The sequence below is a fragment of the Bubalus kerabau genome, chromosome 1 (assembly GCF_029407905.1).
Source record: "Bubalus kerabau isolate K-KA32 ecotype Philippines breed swamp buffalo chromosome 1, PCC_UOA_SB_1v2, whole genome shotgun sequence".
In the NCBI taxonomy this organism is placed as follows: Eukaryota; Metazoa; Chordata; class Mammalia; order Artiodactyla; family Bovidae; genus Bubalus; species Bubalus kerabau.
Window position 1 is genome coordinate 147,594,236 of NC_073624.1, and position 21,545 is coordinate 147,615,780.

The 21,545-nt window shown below is 35.5% G+C and overlaps 1 protein-coding gene across 7 annotated transcripts in view; it reads right to left on the bottom strand.

The window, feature by feature from the left end:
* Window positions 1–3,622: 3,622 nt before the first annotated feature.
* HERC4 (HECT and RLD domain containing E3 ubiquitin protein ligase 4) overlaps window positions 3,623–21,545 on the bottom strand; it is a 127,117-nt gene continuing 109,194 nt past the window's right edge. For all 7 annotated transcript variants that reach the window (XM_055590889.1, XM_055590878.1, XM_055590894.1 and 4 more), the window contains 6 exons: window positions 16,954–17,120; window positions 15,970–16,036; window positions 13,480–13,562; window positions 9,515–9,698; window positions 5,617–5,719; window positions 3,623–4,893 (listed from right to left, as the gene is read on the bottom strand). In XM_055590889.1, coding sequence (XP_055446864.1) covers window positions 4,685–4,893; window positions 5,617–5,719; window positions 9,515–9,698; window positions 13,480–13,562; window positions 15,970–16,036; window positions 16,954–17,120 — 813 coding nt within the window. In that variant the 3' untranslated portion in view covers window positions 3,623–4,684. The remainder of the gene's footprint in view (window positions 4,894–5,616; window positions 5,720–9,514; window positions 9,699–13,479; window positions 13,563–15,969; window positions 16,037–16,953; window positions 17,121–21,545) is intronic.

The following is a 21,545-nucleotide window of genomic DNA, read 5'->3' on the forward strand; positions in this document are numbered from 1 at the left end:
AAAATACCTGTGAAATTCCATAGATGCACAAAATAGAAAAGTAGTTCTTAATAAAGAGCATGTCATTTCAAGTAATTGAACACCTAGCAAAACCTGACAAAGCCGTGGATTCAATGCTGTTTCCACTTCCCGAGGTGGGTGTACCATATTCCACGGATACACTGTTTAATCAGTGTCTTCCTCGGTGGCACTAAAGAATGATGTACCTTGACCCACCTGCTAAAGCATTATCTGATAAATTTTTTTTGAAACAAGTTTCAATTCCTAATCAAATGCTCTCCCCACTCCTTAAAAATAAAGTCACCCCACCCCCACCCCCACCCCCCGAGTGACTCTCAACTGGGATTAAAAATAAACTGGGGAATTTTGGAAAGTAACCTGAGCTATCACCTCTTAGAGATGACATCTAATTGGCCAAAGGTGGAGTTTACAGTAAAAAGTAGCCCCAGGTGATATAGTAAGAGTTGAGAAGTGAAAGGAATAGGGTGAGTTCCTTCTGCATTTACCCCTCCATTCAGTGTGGCTGGCCCAACAGGCAAAGTAAGGTAGACATACATAAAACAGACAAATTCCCACTTTATCCCTAGTAATGTTACCAATGTGAGTGCAGGGAGCTACTCAATTACTGTGAAAGGAGGACAAAACTAACCTAAGGAGTTTGGATGGCCAAAGGACCAGAGGCTGCGGATAGGAAGAGGTTGAGAGCAAGACCCTTTTGCCTTCAGAGAACTCACCATATGCAGGGGAAGACTGCCTTAGGCATATTGCACATCATCAGAAGACCTTGTTCAACCAAATGCAGTGAAAACCTTATACAACGCAGGCAAAAGCATGTTAGAAGTCAATCCCTGTGCAAAGGCTGGGGTTCTCAGTTTTGAAAACTACATTGTGGTTTTATTTCATGCCAATTTAAAGGCTTGTATTGGTTCTACTGCCTTCTCTGAACAATGGCTATTGGTTAAAATTACTACTGACTTAAGACATTAAAGAAAAATTACTCTTAAAAATAGGTCTAAGTGGAGGCCAAATGTTTTCAAAGGTTAAGCCAGTTCAGCAATCATGGTCCTTAAAATTTAGTGAACTCAGTATTTGCCTACTTGCTAATCTATCAATTCAGTTCAGTAGCTCAGTCGTGTCTGACTCTGCGACCCCACGGACTGCAGTATGCCAGGCTTCCCTGTCCATCACCAACTCCTGGACCTTACTCAAACTCATGTCGAGTTGGTGAGCCATCCAACCATCTCATCCTCTGTTGTCCCCTTCTCCTACCTTCAATCTTGCCCAGCATCAGGGTCTTTTCCAATGAGTCAGTTCTTCACATCAGGTGGCCTAAGTATTAGGAGTTTCAGCTTCAGTATCAGTCCTTCCAATGAATATTCAAGACTGATTTCCTTTAGGATGGACTGGTTGGATCTCCTTGCAGTCCAAGGGACTCTCAAGAGTCTTCCCCAATGCCACAGTTCAAAAGCATCAATTCTTCAGTGCTCAGCCTTCTGTATGGTCCAACTCACATCCACACATGACTACTGGAAAACCATAGCTTTGACTAGATGGACCTTTGTTGGCAAAGTAATGTCTCTGCTTTTGAATATGCTGTCTAAGTTGGTCATAGCTTTTCTTCCAAGGAGCAAGCGTCTTTTAATTTCATGGCTGCAGTTATCATCTGCAGTGATTTTAGAGCCCAGAAAAAGTCTGTCACTGTTTCCATTGTTTCCCCATCTATTTGCCATGAAGTGATGGGACTGGATGCAATGATCTTCATATTTTGAATGTTTTAAACCAGCTTTTTCACTCTCCTCTTTCACCTTCATCAAGAGGCTCTTTTAGTTCCTCTTCACTTTCTGGCATAAGGGTGGTGCCATCTGCAAATCTGAGGTTATTGGTAATTCTCCCTGAAATCTTGATTCCAGCTTGTGCTTCAACCAGCCCAGCATTTCACTTGATGTTCTTTGCATATAAATTAAATAAGCAGAGTGACAGTATCCCTGACATACTCCTTTCCCGATTTGGAACCAGTCTGTTGTTCCATGTCCAGTTATAACTGTTGCTTCTTGACCTGCATACAGATTTCTCAGGAGGCAGGCAGGTCAGGTGGTCTGGTATTCCCATCTCTTGAAGAATTTTCCAGTTTGTTGTGATCCACACAGTCAAAGGCTTTGGCCTAGTCAATAAAGCAGAGGTAGATGTTTTTCTGTAACTCTCTTGCTTTTTCGATGATCCAACGGATGGATGTTGGCAATTTGATGTCTGGTTCCTCTGCCTTTTCTAAATCCAGCTTGAACATCTGAAGTTCATGGTTCACGTACAGTGGAAGCCTGGCTTGGAGAATTTTGAGCATTACTTTGCTAGCATGTGAGATGAGTGCAATTGTGCAGTAGGTTGAGCATTCTTTGGCATTGCCTTTCTTTGGGATTGAAATGAAAACTGACCTTTTCTGGTCCTGTGGCCACTGCTGAGTTTTTCAGATTTGCAGCACTTTCACAGCATCATCTTTTAGGATTTGAAATAGCTCGAATGGAATTCACCTCCACTAGCTTTGTTCTCAGTGATGCTTCCTAAGGCCCACTTGACTTTGCACTCCAGGATGTCTGGCTCTAGGTGAGTGATGACACCATGGTGGTTATCTGGTCATAAAGATCTTTTTTTTGTACAGTTCTGTGTATTCTTGCTACGTCGTCTTAGTATCCTCTGCTTCTTTTAGGTCCAAACCATTTCTAATCTATAAAGCTTGGTATTTTTGTTACTTTTAAAAAGCAGCAAACAGCAATTTGAAAAATCTTCAATGGTATTTTTTCCCATCAATCTCCCTGCTGTTAATTCTACTGCAGCTCTGCAGTAACGGGGAGGAAGAGAATACCAGAGTTACCCAAACTATGCCTTGCACTGCTGTATTCCCAGATAACAGGTCAGGCCTTGTTAAAACACCTGTTCAATGAACTCTACCTGTATTAATCCAACGTGGCTATTTTACAGATAAGCTTCATAGCAAATAGAGGTTACTAAAAAACCTGACACACACATCTGTGTTTTCAATGTTAACAATCAAAGAATGGATGTGCACGTAAACAATATAATACCAGAAACCTGGAAGAATTTTACTGGGAAAAAATGTTACTTTAAGGACAATTAAGGCTTTTATTAAAAGCCTATTAAAAACACCAGAAGTTTAACTAGTGAAAAGTACATGTCCACAATCCCTTTTCCAAAACCCTTGGACTCATTTGCATTTTGGAATTATGAATGTTAAAAATTTTTATAGCACACAGTGTAGCACCCATACAGATCTGGGCAGCACCTAGACCAAACACAAAATAAACACACTAACACTGCCATAGTAAAATACGCAAATAGTCCCATTTAGTCCCATTTAATATCATAAACAGCCTCAACAATTGAGGTCAGGTTTTGCTACAAAGTGATGTAACTCCCCCCGTCTCTCCCCACACCGGCTGAGATGTTTTGGATTTTAGAATTACAGGTGAGGAGACTTGGGAGCTTCTATTAAACAGATAAATTTGTATGGAAATGGGAACTATCTGTCCAAAATTTAAGAGACCTTCCCTTAGATATTACTGTTTTTGAAGAATTTTGACTCTTATATGAGAACCAGTGAAAGTTTAAATATTAAGCCAATAAACCTTTATTATTTAAACAGTTTCATGGCATTTAAAAAATAAATTTAAAAAATAAATATTTGCATTATAGCAGAAAGTCACATGTGTTGCATCACTCACTGTTACAATTTAATGACAGAAGATAACTAAGCATCAGCACCATAAAACTTAAAAGAGTTATCTGTTAAGATTTGTCTCTTAAAATTCAAGTAAATGGTTCTGAAGCACTAAAAATTCTCTTTAAATACCAACCTGCAGCATCAATAGTTTTAAAAGCTTTAACCCAATGATTGGTTCTCATAGTAGTCAACGATTGTACTTCCAGCAACTGGACAGAGTTCTTCCAGTACTAAACATTAAGCTTTCCCACAACTTCCCATTGGTCAATTATCTCTCAAGACTCATAAAAAGAAAGAACTATATGTTAATCAGGTAAATTCTATTTGCAATTTAGACTTGCACAAGGACATTATTCTACTAAAAAAGCAAAGACTGTATTTTCCACCATGCTAATTTTTTGCCTTCACAGATTCTCAGAATAAGATTTAAATGATAATTTTTAACCCTTTAAAGGAATCTCAGTTCAAGTACAACCAGAGAAACTGCACTGGTATCAGAACATAACTATTTTATTACAAAACTTTAACATTATTTACAAAATGAAAAAATAATCGAATGACTATTGCAGGCCAAAGTTAAAGGCTTCTCATCCGTGATTGGAGGAAAATTAAGCAACATTTTCATGCACTCACACACCAGATCGTTTGTCAGATATGCAAACTCTTAAAATTTATGTTAGTAAAACCTCAACGTAGTCACAATACTTGTATGTTTATTAGAAGATGGCAAAAAAAAAAAAATCCATGGTTCTGTACAGTGTTTAATATTTAACACAGTTTGTTCGTTTCTTTTAATTTTTTTGGCTTTCATGAATACTCATTGCATCGAACATTTTGCAAGTAAGAATTATAATAGTACTTCTATCACCTTGCTGAATTCATCACCACAAGAAAAACACAAATAATTAGTTTAATGCTTTTGCAGTAAACTGAATAGTTGTAACTCCAAAGTTATATTAAACTGAAGCCTTCATTGTGATCAATAGCTTGAATCAGTTTAGAGCGTAGAGTTTCTTTGTCTGTATATTTTGGAAGATCCAGAAGATTAAAACAGGTATGGGAAACTGGGAGATATTCCTCACCACCTCCTGTTGACTGGATGACTAGTATTAGACTCTTCATACCAAGAATAGGAATGCGATCACTACCTGTCAAAAATACTGCCAAGAAAAGAATCACTGAGTGAACGAACTACTTTTATCAACAATAAAAGTTTTAAATAACAATGTGGAGTTATCAAGTTACTTAAACAATCACTTATAGCAAAGCTTTACAGTAACATTTGGTCTAAGGTGGAAGCCTATCCCCAGAATTTGTGGAAGCATGATTCTGAGATACATCCAAACAGTATTTTTTCTTTAAAAGTGTAATCTTAACATCAGCACACAGAAAGGCTTAATATATGTGTGATACATGAATGACTACTATCCTTGATAAAAACATTTTGGGAGCCCCTTTTTTATGAAAAGAGTAACCATTTAGAACTATTTATTTAAAAAAACATGCAGTTTTGATTATGATTCCTTTCCTATTTGTCTTGTCATCTTTAAACAAATTCATACTTGGAAGCCAAAATTAATGACCTGTCATCCTATGATATGCAAAACAGACAGATTAATAGGCATTAAGTTCAGGAACAGGAAAGTTCTCTTTTCTACACCAACTACCCAAGTTTTCATTCTGAAGCAAAGAAAAAAAAATTGAAGACTGAAAACAGTTATACTGCAGAGATCTAAATCTAAAGAATGTGGATTAAAAAAAATTACTCTGAAAATTAAAAATAGGACCTTGAATAATACAGAAAAACCCACCAAAGTGAATCAGTTAGTCTAAGTTCAAAAGTTCAATAATTATGACTCCATTCTCATAAAGCAAATACTTACACAAAAATTGTTTTTTCTTTTCCAATGGTAATTCATGAAATACTTCCCAGAACATTTTTATTGTAGGATGTTCTGCCCAATATTCTCCTTTGTATTCTGTATTCTAAAAACAACATAACCTTCTATTAATATTAAGGGATATCAGTTTTGTCTTCAATCTGACAACTAGCTTCCTTAGCACAGAAAGTTAACACTATCCAAGACTTAAAGAACATGATGTGATAGTAATATCATTTTCCAAAGTAAGTATATAAAGGATAAACCAAAATTACTAAAAGGCTAATGGACTATTAAAGTTTAACATGGAATTAATTATCTCTGATAATCATGAAATTTTCTTTCCCTTTATCGATGAACACAAGTCATATGAATTATTTTGTATTATTCAATCTTCTCTTTAAAACATTAATGGTTCTAAGAGCAACACTAACAATTTTCTGTGTTAGTTTCCAAGAGGCCCTCAAAGACCTCTGCTTCCTGCTATTCGTGGCCATGTTATGTCCCCTCACACACTGAATAGGCTTGACCTCATCAGGATAGTGCAGATGTGAGAACACATGACTTCTGAGACTAGATCATAAACACTTGCATGGCTTTAGCTTTTTGGTCACTCACTCCCAGGGGGAGCTAGCTGCCATTTCATGGAGACATTTAAACAACCCTACGGAGAGGTCCTCATGCTGAGATCCGGAGGCCTTTGGTCCACAGCCATGTGAGTGAGCCATCTTGGAAGGGGAATCCTATCCTTCAGCCATCTTCAGATGACTAACAGCACCAGCTGGTATTTCAACTGCAACCTCATGAAAGATCTCCAAGTTTAAAATCACTGGACTAAACCACTTCTGAATTCCTGACCCACAGGAACTATGTGAGACAACAAATGTTCCTCTTTAAGCCACTATGTTTTGGTGTAACTTGCAACAAAATAGCAAATATATTTCCCAAACACTCCTCCTTTCTTTGTTCATAGGATTAAATTCTACTTATCCTTTAGGTTCAGATTAAATGTCACCTAATTCATTAATTGGCTCATTAGACACATGCATAATGAGATTCAGTCAAAGTCTGGAGTCCTGGGGAAACTGCACTGAACCTGGTAGATATTACCATCAAGTGAGAGGCTTTCCCTGTTTGTGCAGGTTTTGCCTTATATATCATTCACTAAACTCTCTTCCTTTATATTCATCACAGTTCAATTATTTAACGTCCAGCCTCCTTGCCAGAGAACAAAGACCATGTCTCAAGCTTATTTACTGCTGTCTTTCTAATCTTTTGCATAGTATCAGGCATCTAGTACGTAGAAGGCGATGGCACCCCACTCCAGTACTCTTGCCTGGAAAATCCCATGGACAGAGGAGCCTGGTGGGCTGCAGTCCATGGGGTCGCGAAAAGTCGGACACGACTGAGCGACTTCACTTTCACTTTTCACTTTCATGCATTGGAGAAGGAAATGGCAACCCACTCCAGTGTTCTTGCCTGGAGAATCCCAGGGACGGGGAAGCCTGGTGGGCTACCGTTGCACAGAGTTGGACACGACTAAAGTGACTTAGCAGCAGGCATCTAGTAGAGGCTCAGTAAAGATTTATTTTTAGGTTCTTGAATTTGGAGCTCTATTTGTAGCCATGATTATATCAATGACTGAACTTGAGAAATCCACAACGTATCTATTAATTTACAAAGAGATTTGGAGATAATGGCTTGAATTCTGCTGCTGCTGCTGCTAAGTCACTTCAGTCGTGTCCGACTCTGTGCAACCCCAGAGACAGCAGCCCACCCGTCCCTGTGATTCTCCAGGCAAGAACACTGGAGTGGGTTGCCATTTCCTTCTCCAATGGCTTGAATTCTAGCAATCAGCTAAAGTATTAACCTGTTTGAATTGAAGACTATGAGTATGTTAGTGGGGAAATGAAAGGTGGTTGGCTAGTTTTTTTCTTTTTTCCTTTTTTTAAACCACATGATGGTACTGGGGAAATAAATGTGCACAGTCCTGATGAAGAACATTTGAAGTAACAAATCATAATTAGTGAAATTATAATGAATCAGATCAGTGGAAGAAACTAAGTATACTAAGTACACTAAAATATACTTTTAAAAAATGTCCTCTTGCTGAATGAATACTGTAATCAGTTATAACTTCAGACAAGGTTTTAAGTATTTGCTGAATGCCCTTCTAGGTTCTAGGAACACAGCAGTGAACAAATAAGACAAAAATCCTGACAACAGTGAACTAAGAGACAAAAATCCTGCCGTTATAGTGCTTACAGTGAGTGGGGAGTAAGGGGCAGCAGACAGTAAAGACAATTAAGTAAAATTTTATTTAGTCAAATTTAGAGAAGAAAGAAGGAAAATAGGGGGTATGTATGTGTGTGTACATATGCAATTTTTAGTGGGTTATCCAATGAAGATCTCTGAAAAGATATAAAGACATAAAGGAAGTGAGACAAGACACACTGGAAATTATCAAGGTGAAAAGAATTCTAGGCACAGAAAACAAAAAGGCCACAGGACTAAAGTGTTTCTGGAGGGTTCTAGGCCCAGCTAAGAAGCCAGTAAGGCTGAAGCAGAGTGAGAGGAAGAATGAAAGATGAGGCAAGAAGGATAAACCATGTAGGATCTGAGGGGTGATGATTCTTAAAGTCATCTTTCTTCTGTTTAGCAAATTAATTTACCTCCTGAAAGAAATCTTCAATCTCCCTCCTGGAGGATTCAAGCCTGGCTGCCAGCTTTCTGAGTGCCAGCTCAGTTCTACATGCTTTCCCAGATTCTAGAGCCTCTCTCCAGGGTTCTATTTTGCCAGGCAGGAAAGGGGATGTGAGAGGGCTAGTAATTCCTTAAATTAGTTTTGAAGCAATTGTATTGCTTTCAGCCCAACCCTGTACCCCTGGTAACATGACGTGCTAATTCCTGTGACTTGCACAAATTCTACAATGTGACAGGCTGCCTCTTGACAAATCTCGTCCTCTGGAGGCTCAGAATTCAATTTTCTTTGTTCTAAGTCACTCATCCACCTATTTTCCATCTTCCAAAGCTGTACTTTCTCGTGCTCACTGTGTTTTGGGGGAGGGGTTAGTCCTATGCTTAGTCCTTTACTGTAATTCTAATGAGATTTGGGAGGGAGCAGAGAAAAATGTTTATTCCACTATGCTTAATCGGAAGTCCTGGTTTTTTTTTTTTGTAATTAAAAAATTTTTTCCTTAAATTGTTACACAGTAAAATTGACATTTATGTGTGTACAGTTCTACGAGTTTTAAACCACATATACAGATAAACCACCACTAGAGCCAGCAGAGTCAACAATTCTGTCACCCTAAAGAACTCTCTCATGTTGCCGCTCTGCAGTCACACTCCCTCCTCATCCCTAGCCCCTGTCCAACACAGTGCTTGGCTTAATCGTATGGTTTGTAATTCTCTGAGACTGACTTCTTTCACTCAGCATAAGGTCTCAGAGCCTCTCAGGTGTTGAACGTATCAATAGTGCATTCAGTTTTAATGCACAATAGTAATGGCACCCACTCCAGTACTTTGCCTGGAAAATCCCATAGACGGAGGAGCTTGGTGGGCTGCAGTCCATGGGGTCGCTAAGAGTCGGACATGACTGAGCGACTTCACTTTCACTTTTCACTTTGATGCATTGGAGAAGGAAATGGCAACCCACTCAAGTATTCTTGCCTGGAGAATCCCAGGGACGGGGGGAGCCTGGTGGGCTGCCATCTACAGGGTCACACAGAGTCAGACACGACTTAAGTGACTTAGCAGCAGCATTATTTTAAAAAACTTGTAGTCAAATACACATAACACGAACATGAATACCATCAATACCAGAGATACAACCATGAACAAGTTATGTTTTCCTTTTGCTTTTCCATCTAAACAATATCATAGATTTGTTTTCCCCTACCTTTTCCAATTCCTTCCAATCATAATTTGTGTTTCCAATAACCATTGCTTGTAGTTCATTAGGCTGAAAGAGCTGAAGGACTTTTCCTCCACAGACCTTATGAAAGCCCGCATGAAAAGCATCAAATAAGGAAGCCACTGATTTATTGAATATGTAATCCACATAAGCATCAACAAACTCTTGTCTAGAAATGAAAAAGCATACATGCACAAAATATAAAAAAATATTTTATAGAGAATACATATTACAGTCTTACTAAACCTCTGAGTGTTACTGTACTTTTTGCAATTTATGTACAAAACCGAGAAAGTATAAGTAGGATTCAAGAGACAAAATCTTTATGAAGAAGTCTATTATTCTTTCTATATAAAAATCTGGTACATCTAGGAGGCATGTACACAACCTCTCATTCACAGCCAATTCTTAGCTTACTTCTAAGTGAAAGATGTCCTAATGGGAAGAATAATGATGCAAACGGCTATCAGAAATATTTTTAAATTATTCACAAATTATTGAGAATTTATATGTATCACTCTATTACATCCCTAAAAGTATAATGCTAAAAAATAATAAGGGATTTTTAATAAAGAGCGAGAACTTTGGGATTCAGACTGTTTCACAGATTGTACAATCTGCTTTTCCTTGGGTTTCAAAGGAATCTGATGAACCAATTTATTAAAAAAATTAAAAACCCAAGAGGGGCATTAAGTATTCTTTCAGGATAACCATTAAAAACTACAAGTGAAGTTTCTTTTCAAGTGTATGTGTACATACATATAAATACACATATAGATGAACACTGCTGATGCTTTTCTCCCTGTTATGATACAAAAGGAAACAGTCATGAAAAAAGAAAACCCTTTACTCAACTCAGTAATTAGAACTACAGTTTTATTCCCACTTGTTCTTCTGGCCACAAACACTTTATGCAGCTATCTGGTTAAGCTGATAATCAGAATGCGTGCTAGAGGATTTCAATATTTTACACTCTTGTGATCCAAATTAAAAAGGATGATTCTATAAATGGGAATACTGGTAAATTTAGTCATCTACAGATAACCACTTCAGTAAATTTTAGAATAATTCCAAACTCACTTTACAAAGAGGAAAAAGGGTTAAAGGGGGCCATTATAAAATAAAATTGATGGCCCTAAGGAAAAATCAATAGCATATGCTTATCAGTGTAAGGTTCTTCTAAGAAGAAACAGGTAATTTCATAAGGCATAATTTTATAACTCAACTATTAGAAAGTCAAATTTATACTGCTAATAGTTAAGTCTCCTAAGTACAAAAGGCTAAATTGTTTTATGTGCTAACATTTTTGCATTCCACACTTTCATTATGCAACTCAGACTGGTGGTAAAAAGATAAAAATTCTTTAAATTACTTCTAAACTAAATAATCTATGTGAAATAATATTTGTTAGAAACTTAAAGAATTAGTGCAATAGGAACTTGAAAAGCTGAAAAAATATCTTTCTATATCATAGTCAAAGCTTTTCAAAACGAATAGTTTTTTTTTTAAAGTAGAAAGACCTAAAATTTTTCCACATTATTTTAAAAACAGCTTTGTTTTTACCAAAGAAATAACATACATTTTAAAATGTCAAATAGTATAGTCCTAACAGCCAACATTTACTGAGCACATACACGTGCTAGGTACTATTCTAAGAATTTTTGAATTATCGCCTCATTTAATCCTCAAAATAACCCCATGAAGTAGGTATAATATATCATCTCACCTTACAGAAAAAGAGACTTGAGGCATGGAGACACCAACTTATTAACCTAAAGTTACACAGCTTCTAAGTAACAGAATCAGTATTATAATCACCTGGATCAAGTCTCTGGCACTTTGAAGAAAACTATTTGTTAACTCTGTCATTCCTTCTGGTGTCTACCTTCAAACTTCAACAATAGAGTTCTGTTATTCCTTCATCTACAATTATTAATATTATCTGGTGAACTGAATACTGAATATTGGTTCATATTCATTGTTAACATTTTTATGACTACAAATACTAAGTTAGGGAGTGTTTTACAATAACTTTTCTGAAGAATTTTTGTGTCCCTCAGGTTGCTACCTCATCCTCAACTTCAACAGAAATGTCAATCTCCTTTAGATTCACTCAAATATACTAGGTTGCATTTTTTTCCTGAAGACATTTCTCCTGGAATCCTCCATCTTCCTTATCTAACGCAGATTGATTGTTATTTCTAAATCTTGTACATACCACTGTTTCTCTTTGCCTCTCATCATTTTTTTTGATCCCTTTTTCCTCATTCTTGGTTCAATTCCTTGTTTTGGTAGGACATATCCTCTAGTAACTTCTTGAGAAAACTGCATTGGAAGTAAATTCTCTGAGACTCTGCATGTATAAAAACATTTTTACATACTTATATGTATGGATATGAGAGTTGGACTATCAAAAAAGCTGAGTGCCGAAGAATTGATGCATTTGAACTGTGGTGTTGGAGAAGACTCTCTTGAGAGTCCCTTTGACTGCAAAGAGATCCAACCAGTCCATCCTAAAGGAAATCAGTCCTGAATGTTTACTGGAAGGACTGATGTTGAAGCTGAAACTCCAATACTTTGGCCAACTGATGCGAAGAGCTGACTCATTTGAAAAGACCCTGATGCTGGAAAAGATTGAAGGCAGGAGAAGGGGACAACAGAGAAGATGGCCGGATGGCATCACCGACCCTATGGACATGAATCTGAATAAACTCCGGGAGTTGGTGATGGACAGGGAAGCCTGGCGTGCTGCAGTCCATGGGGTTGAAAGAGTCGGATACGACTGCAAAACTGAAAGGAACTGAACCACATACTTGATAGTTTCAATATAGAACTCTATGTTTAAAATAATTTTCTCCCAGAATGTTGATCTCCTAAGTTCAGTGTTAATCTTTATGAATCTGATATTATTTTGATTCTTAGTTCTTTGTGTATGGTCTGCTATTCCCCACCCCGCCCAAAGGTTTCAGGGTTCGTTTTTTTCCAGGTTGTGAAATTTCATGTAATTTTGCCTTGTATTATGTTTTATATTTCCGCTTCCATGCTGTCCTTCTTAAAAGGCATGTCATTCAGTTCTGGAAATTCTGGGGGGTACCATTTGACAAATTTCATTCATTCCATTTCTTCCAATGAAATTTTTCCAGTTTTTAATATTATCCTCATGGATGCTACTCTTACCAGTTTGAGGATACTGATTTCAATTTTTATTGATGTTTCTTCATTCTACACGGTTTCTGTTTCTGTTTTACCGTTTTGGTCTTTTCTGAAATGTCTACTGTTCTTTCATTATTCATTTACATTTAAAAGTTAGGCAGTTTTCCCAGAGAAGAATCTTCCAATACACAGTGCCAAGGAGGAGAGAGCTGTAGACTTTCACTTAATCTTCATGTTTCATTTCAGTGCTTTGCCTAACTGTCCTCAAATCCACAGTTCTTTAGTCTGATCGGTCAATCTCCAGTCTGCCCAGCTGGAGAGGGAAAGGTGCTAGGCCACACGTGCACTATGGGAAATGAGTCTCTAACTGCTTCTTATAACAGCCAATCATTCTGTCTCCAGTTTCCCCTTAAAATCCATACACTTTTTAACCTATTTTTTTATTCTCAATGCCTGAACTATTGTGCTGCAATATGAACTGTCTGCCTTCATGGCTCCTAGTCCATCTTGTGCTGTAGCTTCTTCTGGCTGCCTGAAGTTAGGTACCACTGGTTTCTAGCTTCCGAAAATGTGTCTGTTGTTGTCTCCTCTTCCTTCTCTTTGTTCTTGTTGACAATGATCTTTTTGTCCCTTTATTAATGTCTTAACAGGAGCAAAAGGAAGATTGATTACGTCCTCACCATTCAAAGAGTAAATTTATCTGAGTAAAAACTTAAGACTGTGACATATTTCTAAATACAGAAGAAAATGCCTACTGAATCTTATTACTACCACTGATGCTGCTATAAGTCACTTACCGATTTTGTTTGTTAACAGCTGTGTCTGCACCATTTAGAACCAGTTCTTTCACTTCTGTTGCACCAAAGTTTTCAACTGTGATCTATTAATTTAAATTTTTAAAAAAAGTCAATGTCAGACTCAAAACTTATTATTTTAATAACCTATTATAATCTACCTTTCTTTCATTAAATATAAGAAATAATAAGTTTGAAGTAAAATTCTGGTAGCATAAGCTTATTTGTGAATTCTGCATGAAGCCACAGCTAGAAATTTTCATCTTCTCTAGCAGTTTGAAATCCTACCTTGACTAACTAATTACAAATTAACAAGGTTTTGGTTTGTTAATAACAGGAAATTGAGTAATTATCCCATGTAAAACTTCAGAAGGGTCACTACAGAAGTAAAATATTAGGAAGGATGTTTTCCTTGGACAAGTGATAGACTCCAAGTCAGAATGCATTCAACTGTAGAATAGCTATGCATTCTTCCCGCATGACAGCTGCCACTCTGGTACTCCTTCTTGCTGCATTTTGACTACAGGTGGTTCTTCCAATTTGCCATTAATTTGGTTTATAAAGAGTCATTTATTTTGAAATTTCTTATTTCCCTTACTAGTGTGCTCATTTTCCTATATATGTTATCATTCCCACCTTTGCATCTTTTCTCTTCCTATTCCCTCTTTTTTTTGGGAATATTCCTCTCTTCTATTAACATTTTTAGTACCTGTTTATAAACACTATACTAGGAGTTGGATGATAAAAGATGAATAAATCCCTGCTCTGGAATTTGCTACCCAATAAAGAAGGAGAAATGTGATATGTAAACAACTCATTATTATAGTAAAATAAATGCTATAATAGAGACATGAACAAAATACTATCAGACCATGGAAGAAAGAAAGCTTACTTCTAAACAGAGAATGTATAAAAAACCTTGAGGAAGAAATGTCATTTGAAAAGCATCTAAAAGGCTGAGTAAGGCTCTGAAAGATCAGGAGAGGACAGAATTTCTGACTAAGGACAGGGATTGAACAAAAGGATAGACAGACCAAATATCAAAAAAATGCATGCCCCTAAAAAACCGGGAAGGTGAGGCATATAAAAGAATACTGTGAGACATGACAAAACTTAGTATGAATGGAAGGATACAATGGAAGTTAGAAAGCCAGATTACAAACGATCTGAAGCCCATTCTAAAGCTATTATTCCATAAGTAGCAAAGAGCCGCTGAGTATGTCTGGGAAAGAAATGACAGTGGGAAGCAATGTTTGAATTAGCATAGATCTTACTAAATATTCACACACTTGATGACTGATAAAGCTTAGAATTCAATGCTTCAGTCAATTGAGATGATCCGTAAAGATCCAAAGAAAACTGACTGGGGTATTAAGTGCACCAACTGAAAAGGAGAACTAAAATTTCACAGTAAATATGAATTCAAGGAGGACTTTTTCTTGGAAAAAGTTAAACATTACTAAAAGAAATTAACCTATTTCTCTTTAAACCTATCAAATTTTCTTGTAACTGCACTATGTGACAATTCTTAAAATGACCAAAGAATGGACAAACATTTTTGAGGAGGCACATAATTTTTTTGGCAAACTGTGTGATACAAGAATATGGTATCTTTTGTCAGCTTTGACGGTAAAAACACAAAGAGGACAGTTTGAGAGTATGTGGGGGGGAGGGCACATGAAGTTTTTAAAAAGAATAGACAGGAAAAAAGAAAAACTGAAGGTTTTTACCATTTTCCCAAGAGTCTAATTTATAGTATTCAAATAGTTACTTCTGAAGTGCCTTATCATAATCCTTGCTGATTTTTCTCTCCTTTAATTGTCAACTATTCTACTTCTGCCAGATCCTCATTTATCAATGATTCTGCATAAAGACTAGATGACTTATTGAACATCCCTCTCACTGAATTAAATTCTACATCTTTTTTAAGATTTGTAATTTCATTTTCCAAATAATATTTCAATGTATTTCCATTTATATTGCATTGTATCCAACAGTAAGACAAAATTTGCAAGGATGAATGCTACTATAAAAGGGATGTCTGAGTGGGAATTCATCTTTTAGGTGGCAAATTCATTAGTGGATTCATGTTACAACAACCTTTGCTTCTCTAAATATTCTTGTGATTGCAGACTCAAAAAAAAATGAACACTTGAATAAAGAGGAACCCTTGTATCTGGAAAGATCTTTAGTATAATGTTAAACAACACAGGCTTATCCAGTCACAGAGCTGGATACAAATACTATCTCTGAAATGTGACAACTGTTTTCAGTTTTCTCATCTGTAAAATAAGGATAATAATACCGATCTCTTGGGATTATGAGGATTAAATGAAATAATGCATGTGACTAGCATATAGTTAATGCTCAATAAATGTTAGCTAAAGGGTTCTTTAAGAATTCCATTCATCAAAATAAAAACCATAAAGCATAGCTGATAAATAAAAGGGATGATGAACAATCAAGCTACTATTCTATGTCTTTCCATCTTACCGTAAAATTAAGACAAAATGTCTCTTCAACATCATCTTCAGGATAGTCCAGTAACTGTTGCATGCTTCTGAAAAACAATATGTATGTTGCTTTGAAGTAAAATATAACTGAGTATTTTGACTAGTTTGCCTATGACTGGGTATATATTTCTCATTCATTCTTGGTCAAATCCTTTTGCTAATTTGTACTTTTATGTTTGTTTCAGAATGGTGGTTTTACAAGCAAATTTATAAACAATGTTGAAGGGAAAAAAAACAAAGGTTTTTATCTTTTCCTTTGAATACAAAGGCCATGTATCCACCCATTTTCAATACTTGTTCTTTAGGGCTTCCCTGGTGACTCAGATAGTGAAGAATCTACCTGCAATGCAGGAGACACAGGTTCAATCCCTGGGTCAGGAAGATCCCCTAAAATGGCAACCCATTCCAGGATTCTTGCCTGAAGAAGCCCACGGACAGACGAGCCTGGTGGGCTGCAGTCCATGGGGTTACAGAGTTGAACACAACTGAGTGCTGGCAAATTTATATACAATGTTGAAGAGAAAAAAACTAAGATTTTTACTTCCTTTGAATACAAAGACCATGTATGCACCCATTTTTAATACTTGTTCTTATATGTAATTTTTTATTCCATTTAATGTAATAAATAAAAAGAACTACATATTCCACCTAGGAATAAAGGTGATTAGAAGTAAAAGTCCAAATCAATTATTTAACTACATTCAAGAAACATTACCTTCCTAAATTTATTATCTGATATTCACAAAGTATTGTTAAACTAAAAATTTAGCACATGGCTTTATACATATAACTCTTTCAGTAGAAAATTCTCACAATGGCTTTTTCCTTTATTAGAAGGGTTACTGGTTTATTTTGGAAATTCAAGAACAACAACAGAAACATAATTATTCCTAAAAAGAAAACTTCTGTACATCCCCCATTTCCTATTTTCTAAACCCCATTCTTGCCACTTTTTACAACTAACCTCCCAACATCAGGGACCAGTTCTTTCAAATCTTCCAGGGATGGCTTCTTTTTTAGCAGTTTCTTATATAAAGCCAAAGGAAAATGGAGGTCCACAATAGTAAAATTATAAATTGCTAATCCACAGATAACACCAATTAAGTGGAATAAATCACTGTCTTCAAATGTCTGAAAATACAGAAAAAATTAATGAATAAAAAGAAAAAAGTTCATTCTCATTCCTATCTCCCTGGGGCAATATTATTGTTAGTATTTTTGCACATTTTCATTCAATGTATTTTCTAGGAGAGACAAAACTAAAATCTAGTGGAGATGATACTATACATATAATTTCACAACTGACTTTTCCCCCAGAAATATAATCATTTTCACATCACTAAGCATTATATTAAATGAAATGATTACTAGAACTTTTTTCTGATTTAAAAAATTATACACATTCAGAATTTGAAAAATAAAAAGCTTATGGAAGAAAATAAATTAAACACCTGTGTAACTCAATCACTTAGAAACACCAGAGACAATGATGTTTAAAATTTTTAATGTATTTCCATCTACTATAAGTTCAGAAAAATAATATAAAACATATTAAAGGTTTTCTCATTCTTCTAATTACAACACAAGTATTTCTTATGTCATTACTCTTCCAGAACATGATTTTTAATGGCTAAATATTAATCACATAAAAGTATCATGGCTTGCTAAATTAGCTATTAATAACTATAGTTGGACATCTAGATGATTAAAATATTAAAAACAATGTTTGTTTCCTTCAGTAATCTTTAAAGAATTAAAGATTTAATAATTTTTAAAGAATTAATATATGCTCACAGGAAATTCTGTGAGCATGTAATTAACAGAAGAAATTTTTAAATTAGATCTGGGGCTCCAGACATAGTTCATTCACTATCTAGTCTCAGTGTTTTCAAGATAAAAGCAGTATTAATCTCATAAAGTTACTGTGAGGATTAAGTGGAATTATGTATGTAAAATGCTTTTAGCACAGTTCTTACAGCGCACAGTAAAGGCTCAATAAACATTCTAATTAGCTAGTAATTTTCAAAATAAGATGGGTATCTTTTTTGCATATATATATATATATACACACACACACATACATACTGGTGCATAGTTTGGAATATTTCCATAGAAGAAATTCTGCTTTGCAAGGAAGAATTTCAAAATCAAAGGAATGCTAAGCATACCATAAAAACTCTTTTCCTCCACAACTGTTCTAGTTTATACTGCCATTGTAGTCCAGGAAAATGACTATCTTTTCACATTTTCATCTATATACACACATAAAATATATCTGAGTTAAAAAATGACAATGTGTTTCACTGTACATTTTTGACTACTAGTGATACTAAAAATTATAGATTTGTGTGTGTTTTTGAAAAGTCTTTTTGTGTGCTTAGCCCATTTATCTTTTAGGGGTTAGTGTTTTCTTATATATTTATATTTGAATACATCATATGTTAGGGTTATTACCCTGTGTCATATTCAAAACATATTCATATGCCTTTTATGTTCTGTTATCTCACATTTTTCATTGGTCAGATTTATCTTTTTCCTCTGTGATGTCCCTACATTGTGTTGAAGCTCAAAAAGTCCTTAAACAGGGCAGACTGAGTATGTGTTAATATCTCTTCTTCCAGAAATCCCTCTAGATGAGAATACAGGAATAAACGGCATAAATTCACAAGAAAAAAGAATAGGGAGGAGTTTCAATAGCACAAAGAGATTTCAATATCTCAAAATATAAAAAATAAATGGCTGGTTTGATTTGGTAAAGCAGAAAAAATGGAAACAGTAGCTTGTGAGAAAAGCCAGTAAAAAAAAAAACAAGCTCATCTATGCTGTAGGCTCAGGAACTGACAGTGCCAGTCCATCCCTGTGAAGTCAGAGGTACTCCAGCTAGCTCAGCTAGTAAAACATAACTATGAGAGTTAAGTATCAGAGAGGGGTTGAAAACAGGATGCTTGACGGGAGAGGCCTTTGACTTTCTAGAAAGGATGAATCAAAGAAGCTCTGGAATCTGAGACAACTGATGCTCGGGGTCCTGTTTCAAAAACAAAGGGATCAAATGGAAGTCTATACAGTGAACAACGGGAATCCTAGCTTCCCTTTCCAGTGTCTGGAACACTACTAGACGAACACTGACAGCCAGGGCTACAACCATCCCTGTAAACATGAAGGGTAAAAAACTTACACATGCTGACATATGCAGGTTCATCCTTGAAAGACCTCTACCTAATCACTCTACAAGTGGGGTCCCTAAACATAAATGTGCATATGCCCAGACACAAAAGTATCTAGGCAGCATTTCAGTGTCACATTCTAAAATAATAAACAGCCAAGAATTACAAGGAAAAAACAAAAGAAACACACACAAGAAAACTAGATGAATAAGAAACAAAACTAATAAATGATTAATTTTAAATGGCTACATTTTAAAAGAATAAAATCATAAAATAAACCTTATAGGACATAATGGAATGAAACTAGAAATCAACATCAGAAGGAAATATGGAAAATTCACAGAGATGTGGAGATTAAACAACACACTTTTAAAAAAGATTAGTCAAAGAAGGTACCACCACAAGGGAAATCAGAAAATACTTGAACTCCTAAAAATGAAAACACATCATACAAAAACTTATGGACGACAGGGAAAGCAGTGTTCAAAAAGAAATTTTTATAGTTGTAAGCATCTAAACTTAAAAAGAAATAATACTTCAAACAAATAACTTAACTTTATATCCTAAGTAACTACAAAAAGAAGAGTAAACCAAACTCAAACCTAGCAGACGGGGAAAATAATAATGGTTAAAGTGGAGATCAACAAAATTAACAAACCTCTACTAGAATGACCGAGAGAAAAATAGAGAAAACTTACTAGATTCAGGACTGAAAGTGTGGACATTACTACTGACTTTATAAAAATAAAAAGGATTATAAGACAATAATGAGTAATTAGGCCACAATTATGAATAACTGAATGCCACCAAAATAGATAATATAGATGAAATGGATAAATTCCTACAAACACACAAACTTATATAAGAAGAATTAGAAAACCTAAAGAAACGTTTAACAAGAGATTGAAACATCAATCAAACACCTGCCAACAAAAGCCTGAGACCAGATTCTACCAAACATTTAGAAGAATTAACACCTATCAATCTCAAAGTCTTCTTAGAAAAGGAAGAGGAGACAGTTCTTAACTCATTCTATGAGGTTAGGGATACCATGATAACAAAGCCAGACAAAGACATCTTTCACACACACACCCCCCAAAGAAAACCATAAAGCAGTATTCCTAATAATAACAGAATAACTGTCAACAGAATACTAGCAAACTGAATCCAGCAGCTTATATAAAAAGAATTACACACCATGACCAAGTGAATGGTCTAGGAATGCAAGGTTGTTGAACATAAGAAAATCAACCAATGTAATACATCACATAATGGAATGAAGGAAATAAAACCACATGACCACCTCAACTAATGCAGGAAAAAAAATGTGAATAAAATCTAACACCCTTTCATGATAAATAAACTCAACAAACTAAGCATAGAAGTGAATTTCCTTAACATGATTCAAGGAATTTATGAAAATCCACAGCTGACATTCCACGCAGATCAGGAAAAATTGAGAAGCATGTCCACTCTCACTATTTGCATTTGAAAACATATTGGAAGTTCAAGGCAGGGCAATTAGATAGGAAAAAGAAATAGAAGTATCCAAATAGGAAAGAAAGAGTAAAATTAAACCTACTGAATTTATAGATTACACGATCTTGTAAACAGAAATTCTAAAGAGTCCATAAAACAAACTATTAGATATAATAAATGAATTTAGCACATGATCAACACAGAAAACAATCAGCTGTATTTCTACACATTAGCAATGAACTAAAGCTAAGAAAACAATTCCAGTTACAGCAGCATCAAAAAGAACAAAATAATTAGAAATAAATTTAACCACGGACGCGTAAGACTTGTACACTGAAAACTACAAAATGTTGCTGAAAGAAATTAAAAGACCTAAATAACTGGAAAGATATCCCATGTCCATAGACTAGAAGACAATACTTCCCAAACTGATGTACAGATTCAATGTATTCTCTATTAAAATCTCAATGGCTTTTTCTTTTTTTGCAGAAATGGAAAGCTAACTGTAAAATTCATACAGAATTGCAAAGGATTCCTAATAGTCAAAAGAATCTTGAATAGGAAGAACAAAGTAGGAGGACTCACACATTGCAATTTCAAAATCTACAAAGCTATAGTAAACAAGACAGTGTGGTACTGGCATAAGAACAGACATATACATCATCTGAATAAAATTGAGAGTCCAGAAATAAATCCATATAATGATGGACAATTAATTTTCAACAAGGATGCCAAGACTATTCAATGGGGAAAGAATATTAGTCTCTTTAACAATGGTGAGACAACCAGGTATTAACATACAAAGAATGAAGTTGAACTCTTACCTCAAACCATAGTCAAATGAACTCATGATATATCAAAGACCTAAATATAACAGCAAAAACTAGAAAACTCTTCTAAGAAACTCAGGGGT